The 12,090-nt window shown below is 42.1% G+C and overlaps 1 protein-coding gene across 1 annotated transcript; it reads right to left on the bottom strand.

The window, feature by feature from the left end:
• Positions 1-10,951: 10,951 nt before the first annotated feature.
• Positions 10,952-11,662, bottom strand: LOC127102783 (uncharacterized). Its single transcript, XM_051040117.1, has one exon. The coding sequence runs from the start codon at positions 11,660-11,662 to the stop codon at positions 10,952-10,954; it is 711 nt and encodes a 236-aa protein (XP_050896074.1).
• Between the last annotated feature and the right edge of the window lie 428 nt (positions 11,663-12,090).

Below are 12,090 nucleotides of genomic sequence, written 5' to 3'. Positions count from 1 at the left end.
TACCACTTTGTGGATTTCCAAGATGGATCCGATCAGGTATGTATTTGAAAATCCAGCATTGACCGGACGGGTTGCGAGAGGGCAAATGATTTTGACTGAATACGATAGTCAATATACCTCTCAGAAAGCAATAAAGGGGAGTGTACTGTCTGATTACCTTGCCGAGCAACCAATTGATGATTATCAGCCAATGGTGTTTGAATTCCCTGATGAGGACATCATGGTTCTCAAATCGAAAGAAATTGAGGAACCGATCCCGGAGGAGGGGCCTGACCCTGAATCCGAACGGATTCTGATGTTTGATGGGGTCGTTAACGTGAATGGAAGCGGGGTTGGTGTTGCTTTGGTTACACCAAAGGGGAGCCCACGGTCCTTTTGCTGCCCGGCTAGCATTTGAATGCACCAACAACAGTGTGGCTGAACACGAAGCTTGTATCCTGGGTATCGAACCTCGGTGCGTCTACTGGGGCAAAGCCTTTCTCGCTGTGTATAGGACGGAAGCCGTGCTACCAGTCGAGGTCCAGACTCCGTCGTTGAGAGTCTTGATGGACGTGAAATTGAAAGAGACGGAGTGGGTAGGGACTCGGTACGAAGAGTTGAGCCTAATTGAGAAAAAGAGGCTGGCAACCGTTTGTCATGGGCAGTTGTGCCAACAACGAATGAAGCGTGCTTTGACCAAAAAGTGCGACCTCGTGGGTATCGTGTGGAAAACATGGTGTTGAAAAGGATCCTTCCTCCTCAGAACGATCGTAGGGGCAAGTGGACCCACAATTGTGAATGCCCATTCGTGGTCAAGAAGGTTTTCTCTGGCAGAGCCTTGTTGTTGACGACCATGGATGGTGAGGATTTTCCATCCCCTATGAATGCGGACGCAGTTAGAAAAATACTTCGTATAAGAGACCCGCTAGACGAAAAGAATAAAATAGTCCAGGCAAAAAAGGGCATCCCGACGAACCGAAAAAAAAAGGTTCAGGCAAAAATTAGGGATAAAAGAGAAAAAAAATGTACACCCGGCAAGTCGAAAACCCCCACAAGGGCGGCTTGGGCAAAAAAGGGTATCCTGGTGGACTGAAAACCCGAAAAGGCGGTCCGACCAAAAGAGGGAATGAAACGAACAACTGCGTCCAGCATGATCGTTTGTACTTTGGTTATGACACCTGGATAATCCCCGGTAGAGATCAGTCGGAAGCGTCTTGTTCAGAAGGCAGAAAGTGCGGAGAGTCTTGAGGACATATGGGGTGTAACCGAGTTGGAACTCGATGAGATCACGGTTTCACATTGCCATTAGGATAGATTTTTCCTTTTGTGCGCAATTACCTCTTTTCAGGGATTGCTTCCTGTGTGCTGCTCAGTTTTGAGCCACTTTTGTTCAATCAATAAAATGCATATTCAGTCAAATAATTTTGTTTTTGTTTTCATTACCGCTTTGATTGCAAAAACATCCGTTTATTTTGATAAGAATCGTTGCATTTTGAGACATAGGGGTCCCTTCCGATGCATGTTTACAAGATTGAAAACGTGAAATCTTATTCGGAAGTTTGAGTGACCTAGGTGTTGAAATCTTGGCACGCGTGGGGCACGCTTTTGTCTAACGATCTCTTTTGCAGGTGCTGTGGGTTGTTCTCACTCACTTGCAGGTAGTGATGTGAAGCGTTTTGACAAGAGATTCCCGCAGAGTCCAATCAGGGACGAGGGATAGAATAACGGTGAAAAGACGGCGAAAGAATGGCGACGATCCTAGAGGGTAATCAAGAAGACTCTTCAAAGTCTGAGGATTAAAGAGTTGGCCCGGATCTGGGGAGATCGTTTGTCTCGAAGCAGAGAAAAGCCGGGAATACAAGGTGAATCAGATGAGTCTGGGAGCTCTCAAAAGTGGAAAGTCGACACTGTGGTTGGATGGTGAATGCCAGTGTTCGACGAGTCGACGGACGTCCCGTGTCAAATAAGCCGTATCTCCCCAGAAGGGTTTGAGATTGTTATCTCCCCAACGGATTCGAGATCAGTGTTTCCTTAGCAGCTAGTCTGAAGTTTGCTGCAATCCCCAGCAGGGTTGAGAATGTAATCCCCAGCGGGCCTGAGGGTTGCTATTTCCCCAGCGGAGGTGTCTGTGGGTGGTTTGTTCCTCAACAGCCAGGTCTGGAATTTGTTGTAATCCCCAGCAGGGTTGAGAGGGTTGTTTCTCCAGCCAGGCCTGAAGTTTGCTGTTTCCCCTAGCAGGGTTGAGAGAGTTGTTTCTCCAGCTAGTCCGAAGTTTGTTGTTTCTCTCAGCAGGTTTGAGAATGTTATTTCCCCAGCAAGTCTGAAGGTTGTTGTTTCCCCAGCAGAGGGGGGCGTTGTTTGTTTTTCCCCAGCGAAGTCCCCAAGCGGACCGAGTTCGGTGAAGGTCATCCCCAGTGAAGGTTTATCCTTTCCCCAGCAGCAGTGTTATTCCCTAGCAGGGTGGAGATGAGAGTGACATCAAGTTCCTCAACATAGTTCCTCGAGCTCCCCAGTAGAGTCCCCGAAGGGGGATATTCTTTATGCATTCATCATTTAGATAAGCATAGCATATTGCATCATTAATTGCGTAGCATTTCCATGGTTATGGAGCATTACGCTGAAAAAAAACTCATGCATCAGCATTGCAAGCATAAACTAGCCCTAAGCCGTGGTTATCATCCGAGAATTGGTTTGGATGGTTGGTGAATATGTTACTCTGATGAGCTTAGCATCGCGACGTTGGGTCATTTGGGTCGATTTCAGAGTTGGTTTCCCCAGCATGGTTGAGAGGTTGGTGTTTTCCCAACAAGTGACTCCCTAGTTGAGTTGGTTTCTCCACAGTTCGGAGAATGACAGGTCGGCAAGCGTCCCCAGCAGTGCTACTCCCCACAAAGTGGGAAGATCGAATCAGAATCGTGTGATGAGCCAAGTGATCACTTGCTTTCCCAGCAGGAGTTTTTCTCCCCTTGCATCTTGCAGGCTTGAATCAGTAATCCCCAGTAGAGGCAGATCATCTGTTCAACATCTGTATGGCACATTTGCAGCAGTTGCTCTTGGTATCATTCAGAATCGGCAATCCCCAAAGAGGTTTATTTCCTCGCCCGTCCACGAAAGGAAAGCGTGACTCCCCAGTGTAGTCCCTGGCAAGTGTCTGCCTTGTTTGACATAGGTAGATGTCGTCCTTGCGATACCAGTAGGTGTCGTGTTGATCCCCGTGGGGTCTCCTTTTTTGGGTGTCAGTAGACATCATCTTTCGATGTCCGTAACATCGAGTCTCTTCCCATTCATCCGTTGACGTCTGGTCGTGGTTTCTCTTCCTATTCGTCCGTTGACGTCTGGTCGTGGTTTCTCTTCCCATTCGTCCGTTGACGTCTGGTCGTGGTTTCTCTTCCCATTCGTCCGTTGACGTCTGGTCGTGGTTTCTCTTCCCATTCGTCCGTTGACGTCTGGTCGTGGTTTCTCTTCCCATTCGTCCGTTGACGTCTGGTCGTGGTTTCTCTTCCCATTCGTCCGTTGACGTCTGGTCGTGGTTTCTCTCCCCATTCGTCCGTTGACGTCTGGTCGTGGTTTCTCTCCCCATTCGTCCATTGACGTCTGGTCGTGGTTTCTCTTCCCATTCGTCCGTTGGCGTCTAGTCGTGGTTTCTCTTCCCATTCATCCGTTGATGTCTGGTCGTGGTTTCTCTTCCCATTCATCCGTTGATGTCTAGTCGTGGTTTCTCTTCCCATTCTACCGTTGGCGTCTGGTCGTGGTTTCTCTTCCCATTCGTCCGTTGGCGTCTGGTCGTGGTTTCTCTTCCCATTCGTCCGTTGACGTCTGGTCGTGGTTTCTCTTCCCATTCGTCCGTTGACGTCTGGTCGTGGCTTCTTTATTCCCAGTCATCGGTAAATGTCTGGTCGTCCTTTTTTTTGGTGTCGGTAAACATCATCTTTCGATGTCGGTAAACGTTGAGTTTTTTCCCATTCGTCCGTTGACGTCTGGTTGTGTATCTTTTTCCCAGTCATCGGTAAATGTCTGGTCGTTCTTTTTTTGGTGTCGGTAAACATCATCTTTCGATGTCGGTAAACGCCGAGTTTATTCCCAGTCATCGGTAAATGTCTGGTCATATATCTTTTCAAAATCCCCAGTAGAGTCGTCGATAAACGTCTTGTCTGGTTCCAGTCGTAAACATCTTTTCCTCCCCAGTCGAAGCCGCCATCGGTAAATGGCCCCGCTTTCCTTGATATCAGTGTATATCAAGTCGACTGTTCCACCAGCCGCCATCGGTAAATGGCATCGCTTTCCTTGATATCAGTGTATATCAAGTCGACTGTTCCACCAGCCGCCATCGGTAAATGGCCCCGCTTTCCTTGATATCAGTGTATATCAAGTCGACTGTTCCACCAGCCGCCATCGGTAAATGGCCCCGCTTTCCTTGATATTAGTGTATATCAAGTCGATTGTTGTTGAAGCCGCCATCGGTAAATGGCCTCGCTTTCCTTGATATCAGTGTATATCAAGTTGACTGTTCCACCAGCCGCCATCGGTAAATGGCCTCGCTTTCCTTGGTATCAGTGTATATCAAGTCGATTGTTTTCAAGCCGCCATCGGTAAATGGCCCCGCTTTCCTTGATATCCGTGTATATCAAGTCGACTATTTTGAAGCCGCCATCGGTCAATGAGCCTCGCTTCCTTTGATTCATCCCCCGCAGAGTGCAAATTCTACGGTTCTTTGGTATTCAATCCCTGTGTACCTTGAAGGTCTGACAGCCGTTGCTCTCATCCATCCAGGTTCCCAGTTGATTGAATAGGGGCAGCTGTAGCACCTCAAATTTGCACCCTCATTCATGCATTCATTTCATTTTTTTTAAGTCATTAACATTACACATTGCATTGCATCATATCAACAAGAACTGGCATCAAGAGAGTTCATTTGTGCAAAGAGAGCAAGGTCTTTCCTTGAGATGAGGGTCACATGACTATTTTGAAGAGCTTACATGAGCCAAGATTCATTTTGAAGCAACTTGACCAAGTGTTAGAGGCTCAAAGTCATCAGTGCATGTCCAGGTCATCTGGGGCCCATAAAAGTCAAATGAAAGTCAACTGAGGGCTAGGAGGTGGAGAAATGGTTTGAGACACTTCATTCATGTCCAAGAGGGGTTTATTCATCATGTCAAATATCTAGCTTGAAGAATTTGAAGCCAGATCAAAAGTTGCCCAAAATGGAAAGTGACCTGTAATTTCAAGTTTCCAAAAATGGCAAGTTTTTGGACCACATTCAACTTGAATTTCCAACATCAAAGAAGATTCAAATGAATTTTTGGTAAACATGAAAGTTGAAGATCTTTCTTTCCCATTTCCAAAAAGTCCAAGATCATGAGCATCTGATGAATGGTTAAGGAGTTATGAGCAAATGATCACCAAGTGTGCATGAAGCTTCAAAGTGCCATAACTTTTGATCTAAAACTCCAATTTAGGCCACTCTTTTTGCAAATTGCATGTCATGACCTATATTTTCCAAATCCATCATTGCATTGCATGAAATAATATCACTTGATCATTTGGCCATGCATGTGCATTTTGGAGGGAAAATGCCAAATTCGAATTTGGTGCATCGTACATGTTTAATTCCAATTCCAACATGTGCATGAGATGATTTTAAGTGAATTTGAGCCCCCACATGGCACTGTTCACGTATGCTTTCACCATGCAAGGGTGTTTTTGCTAATTTTGCCATGCACCTCATTCTCACTAATTTTTCATTAACCATTGCCTAATTATCATTTGAGGGTGATTAGTACATGGTATATAAGCTTAATCATAACAGAATTGTTCATTCTAACACATTCTAGATCTAGATCACATTTTTCCCTCCAATTTTTCTCTCAATCCAAATTCAAAAATTCTTCATATAATACATGATTTTTATTGCATAATCTTGTTCCTGGATCATCATATAGTAGGAATTGAGTGTCGGATTGAAGAATTTCACCAAGATTCGTGCATACTCCAAGCAAACTCATGAAGATAGAATTTGCAAACTGAGCTCGATCTAGGTGGAATCAAGCATCAATTCACACACAAAGTTTCATAACATCAATATAGGAATGAATCTGGAGATTGCTAGGCCTTGAATCCACCGTTTCCATTTACTGTTCTTCAAGAGGTCAGAAATTCGACTGTCTTAATTCTTTGTTTCATTGCCATAATATTGTAGTGCGTGTTCTCCTGATTACACTAATATAAAATTCATTGAAAACGGATAAGAATTGCATGAGATATGTGCATTTAAAGTTTTGTTGTCAATTATGTTTTCATTCGATTCGCATGATTCTTTGAGTTATAGGCTTAGCAAATGCTGGGTTCGTGTTGTACATGAGATAAGCTTTCGATTGGTATAGTTTTTACGCGTTTCTGGAGAAAATTTTGAAGAACATTACTGTAGCGCCACCGTCTCCACGAAGAAGACGGTGGAAACCACCGCTGGTGAATAGTGACGGAGGCGCTCTGGTTCAGCGCTAGGGCTAGCTACAGTAAGCGCCCATAGCCTTTGCGTACCGAGTTCGATTCCTCATATGCGCTGCTTTATTTTTTCAATTTCCCTTGCCATGCTTAAACGACTGCGTTTTGAAACGCGCTCTGACCTCCCTTCGATTCCCACTTCCAGCGTTTCTGAATCTTATTTTTCCCAGCGCCACTATTTTAATATGAACATGGTTCGATCCTAGCTGGTGTCATTTTGAGAGCAATGCTGATTTTTCTCCAAATTCCATTTCCAACATTTTTTCATGTTCATTTCAAATATTTCATGCAACTTCTAAAAATCATAACAATTAGAAAATTAATACAAATCACTTCCAATTTTTTGCTACATGTTCATTTGGATGTCTTTTATTTTTTGATGTGATTTTTCTGAATTTTGCATTTCTGGATTTTTGGTTGTGACTGATTATTTGAACATGTGTGCAAACATGACATGTTGGATTCAAATTGATGTGAAATGCTCATACATTGTCCAATTAACTTGAAATTTAATATGCTCATTCATAACATGTTGCCTGATTTTTGAGAATTGATTTGGCATTTTTAGCATTTTTCGTTTCTGTTTTGGACACATGAATGCATGGTGTGACAATGTGTGTCACACAATTTGATATCATACTTGTGCATTTTCATTTCTAGGTCAATTGAGCTCTGTTGATTCTAATTTTTGGCATGATGATTGTGTTTGACATGTTGTGTGCACATAAAAATTTTCATGATTATTTGATTCATTTCTGTTTTAATATGGAATTTTGATTCTTGATGTCCAATTGTGAGCTTTGTAATTGCCTTTGCCATATCTTGCTCATGTGATGACCTTGCTTTATGCTTTAGACTTGTTCCTTTTTAGGACATGTTCTTGATTAAATATGCTTCATGTTGAATATTGGCTGCTGTTTTGACTTTTTGCTTTACCTTTGACCCTAGTCTTGGTACTAGTGGTTTGTACTCATCTTTTGAGCTTTGTATTTCAGGTTCAAGCTATTAGCTCTAGTGGTTGATGCAATCTTATAACTTGAGATGCAAATTTGCTTTGTCCACTAACCTTGGTTGTGTTGTAGGATCCTTGGTGATGAAATCACTTGAGTTGTTGACTTGCCTTGAGTGCATATTGGTTGTAACATTGTTGATTGACTGTTTGGTTTGTCTGGATGTGAATATTGACTTGTTTGACTTTCTTACAGGTACTTTAGTTGCTTTAGCTCATTGCTTGAGTTGTGCTTTACTTGTGGTTGGCATACCACCTAGGTAATCATCCTCTAACTCCATGTAGTCTGGAAGCCCTGTCGTTTCTTTTGGCAGGCATTTGGCTGAAGTCCTCCTTAAGAGGCAATGACTATGTTTGTTTACCTTTGTGCCATGTACTTCAAGTCCTCCTAAGTGAAGAGGCAATTGGCAGATAGAAGGGACTAGCAGTCAGTCCCCTGCTAATCGTTTGAGTCGTTCATTATGCTCGCACCACGTGCTAAGGCTCTTGAACCTAACCCAAGATCCTTGTATATAGAGTCAGTCAAGTGGAGCAGGGTCCCTCATTCTGGATCCCCACGTTTTCATTGATTGAAGCTCACCCAGGCCCGGGTTAAGAGCTATGAGGTCTTATCCTCATTACCTTTCATCTGCTCACCCTAACGATCAATGTCAGTGGTTAAGAGCCCTCAGATACCCTTCCAGTTGGCTTGTTTGTCGAGGTTGATATGACCCCTTGACTAAAGCCTCACCCTTGATGTTTGAGCCCCCTTGTTGGTGTGTTTACTTTATGTTGTGTTTTTGTGTGGTATGATTGTATCCCCATAGGATTGCTAAACTTCGCATAGTCTCTCGTTTGCATGTCAATTAAGGTAGCACGGTTCCTTCGTCTAGGACTTCCTTTCTTGCATGAGCATTCCTAAAACACAAACAAACTTGATCTTCTCTTAAGGACACGTTAACTCCTTTTACTACAGGTGAGTAAGTCTCCAAAGGTCGAGCATCCGGTAGATTGCGTAGTGACGTTGTTCACCTAAAAAACACAAAACAAATAGAAATAGTTTAGCCGAACTACGACAACTCTTATTCTCATGTTCAGATGAGATACGTAGGCACGAGATGCGATGTCTTGTCGAGTTTGACTAACAACTAACTTTGATCCTTTTCTCTCGCCCTCGTTGCGATTGAGACCTTCCTTTTCTCTCGCCCTCGTTGCGATCGAGACCTTCCTTTTCTCTTGCCCTAGTTGCAATCGAGACCCTTCTTCTTTTCGTGTGCGTTTGTCTGGAGTCTGATGTAAGTCCAGCGATTGGCATTCGGTTTCCTGTTTGCGTTTCTTTGTTTGGAGTTGGATGTAAGACCAGCGATTGGCATTCCGTTTCCTATTTGCGTTTGCTTGTTCGGAGTCTGATGTAAGTCCATCAATTAGCATTCGGTTTCCTGTTTGTTGTTTGTTTGAGGAGTTAGATGTAAGACCATTGATTGGCTATCTGTTTCCTGTTTTGTTTTGTGGAGTTAGATGTAAGACCATCGATTGGCTATCTGTTTCCCGTCTGTTTTTGGAGTTGGAGGTAAGTCCACTGATTGGCATTCCGTTTCCAGTTGTGTGTTTCGTTTGACGTCTTAGCGTCTCCTTTCAGTGTGTTGTTTCGGCGTGCGTTAGCCGAGCTACGAGTGCTCTGATTCTTTCTCTGGTTAGAGAAGATACGTATGCATAGGATGCGAGGTCCTAGCGAGCACGTTCCCCATTTCCCTGAACTACGTCGACTCTGATGTTTGTTCTGACAAACTACGTAGGCCCAGGATGCGACATCCTGCCGAGTCCGCTTTCTCCGTCTTTCGCCCGTGTTTTATTCCAGCGTGTGTGCATTCCTTGAGCAGTTATTCAGCAACCTTATTCTATTCTTTCTGAGCGTGGATCCCGTCGAGTACGACGGACGTGAGGGGGTGCTAATACCTTCCCCTTACGTAACCGACTCCCGATCCTAGCAATCTCTGGTCGTAAGACCATTTCCTTTCCAGGTTTACTTCGAGCGTTTTCTTTCCCTCCTTTGGGATAAATAACGCACGGTGGCGGCTCTGTGTCTTTTCCCGCCGGTTGTTTTTCGCGTATGCGACAACTACTTCAAACCATTAGACTCCATTCAATTATTTTCAGAATTTTAGATTATTTTTGTAACCTGTAAATTAATCAAATGCTCTTTTGGATTTTTGTGTAAATTTGGATTATTTAGAGTTGTTTTTAATATGTAAATTTAATTTGAAACTTCCTTTTTTGGAGAACTATGTAACTACTTTTTTGGATTATCAGCAAGATTTTTTTATAATTTTAATTTAAGCTCTATTAGAGTAACTTGTAACATTTGGACTTAATTGAAATATGATTTGGAATATCACTTGGAACATTATTTGGAACATGATTTGTGCAATTAGTCTTTTTTTTTAAATTATAAACCTTGCCTTAACAATCTAATAGTATTAATCAAAAGAAAATTTAAACTATAATTCAAATTGAAAATGGATTGGGCTCAACAATGCAATCTAATAGATTTTTAATTTGATTAACTTTAGCACATAAACATTAATAAAAATAAAATGTGCCAAAAAGGCCTATGTCAAAAAAAAGATATTGCAAATTTCAAACTTTGATCATAAAAACCGATTAAGTACTCGTGTATGTGATATCTTAATCTTAAACCAACATACTCAATTAGAAAAGATGCAAGTTTTGTTTAAGGATTTTTTATGAATGGTTTAGAGATTTGGCATATGTATTTGAGATGTACAAATAGGTTTAATGATGAGTGATCATAAAAAAATATATCCATGAGTCTTAATACTTTACTAATAATCAAATGGATTTTGGATTAGTAATGTAACAAGATTCAAACCACACTTTTAATTATGGACACATTTATGTAAATGGGCCTTTGAAACAAAGAGATCTCATGGGTGAACCAAGATGGGCTTTGTTATCCAAAAATGCGCATACCATCCCATGCTTCAGTAGAAGACAATTGCATCAGATATTTTCTTAAGGATCTTAACATATGAAAGTGTCATTAAAGACTTGATGTCACCAAGGACCGTATAAAATTAGGGTATGACATTAATCCTTATAAGTTTTCACCATCTTCTGAATGATCTTCTTGATCTTCTTGTTAGCTGCCTCTACAGAGTCGTCCATCTTTGGTCTATAAGGTGATGAGTTATGATGTTTAATCTTGAAATTCTCGCACAACTCCTTCATCATCTTATTATTCAGATTTGATCCATTATCAGTGATAATCTTGCTAGAAGTTCCGTAGTGACATATTATCTCTTTCTTGATAAACCAAGTGACTACTTGCTTCGTCACGTTGGCATAAGAATCAAATTCTACCTACTTAGTGAAGTAGTCAATGGAAACCAGAATGAATCAATGTCGATTTGCATCTTTCAACTCAATCATACCGGTCATGTCTATGCCCTACATTGAGAATGGCTATGGAGCAGATAAAACATTCAGAGGAGTAGGTGGCATGTGCACCTTGTCAGCATAAATTTGAAACTTGTGGCATTTCTTGGAATAATGGTAACCAGCTCTAATGATTTTCTTTGCCATCGCATGTCCGTTTGCATGAATTCCGAAAGAACCTTCATGGATCTCTTTGATGAGTAGGTCTGCTTCGTGTCTATCCACACATCTGAGTAGAACTAAATTAAAGTTTCTTTTGTATAGCACACCACCACTTAGAAAGAAATTGGCTGATAACTTCCTCAAGATCTTCTTGTATGTGATGAAGATGTCGTTTGGATACTTATGCTTCTCAAGATATCGCTTGATGTTATAAAACCATGGCTTGCCATCAGTTTTAACTTCAACTGCTAAGCAATATGTTGGCTCGTCTAGACGTTGAATTGTAATAACAGGTGCTTCGTTAGCCCACTTGACCTTGAACATAGATGACAGAGTAGCCAAGGCATCGACTAACTGGTTATCCTCCCTAGGAATATGATGGAAATTAATCTCATCAAAGTAGGGGATTATCTTCATGACATGCTCTCGGTACAGAATCAAATTGGGATGACGGGTATCCCAATCTCCTTTAATTTGATAGATGACGAGTTCTAAGTCTCCATACACCTCTAGAATCTTGATTCGTAGATCAATAGTTGTTTTAATTCCCAAGATGCATGCTTCATACTCCGCCATGTTGTTTGTGCATTTGAAATATAACATTCCATGAAGGGAAGATGACAATTTGTTGGAGAAGTTATGACAACCCCAATTCCATTACCCAATGCATTTGAGGCACCATCAAACATGAGCGCCCATCGTGATCCTGGTTCGGGTCCTTCCTCTAGGACTGGAATCTCATAGTCTCTGATATACATGACATCTTCATCTAGAAAGTCGAGTCTCATTGATTGATAGTCCTCCACTGGCTGGTGTGCAAGGTACTCTGACAACACACTACCCTTAATGGCCTTCTGAGTTACATATTGAATGTCATATTCTGATAACAACATCTTCCAGCGAGCTATTCTTCAAGTAAATCCAGGTTTCTCAAAGATGTACTTGATGGGATCCATCTTGGATATCAACATCATTGTATGGAAAATCGTGTACTGTCTCAAGCG

Source organism: Lathyrus oleraceus, chromosome 7 (genome assembly GCF_024323335.1).
Source record: "Lathyrus oleraceus cultivar Zhongwan6 chromosome 7, CAAS_Psat_ZW6_1.0, whole genome shotgun sequence".
Lineage (NCBI taxonomy): Eukaryota > Viridiplantae > Streptophyta > Magnoliopsida > Fabales > Fabaceae > Lathyrus > Lathyrus oleraceus.
Note: the sequence above shows the minus strand (reverse complement) of the source record. Positions and strands in the feature narration are given on the sequence as shown.

Bases quoted from the DNA above. Each gene is read 5' to 3' on its own strand.
- LOC127102783 (XM_051040117.1), bottom strand. From the start codon at position 11,662: ATGGCGGAGTATGAAGCATGCATCTTGGGAATTAAAACAACTATTGAT.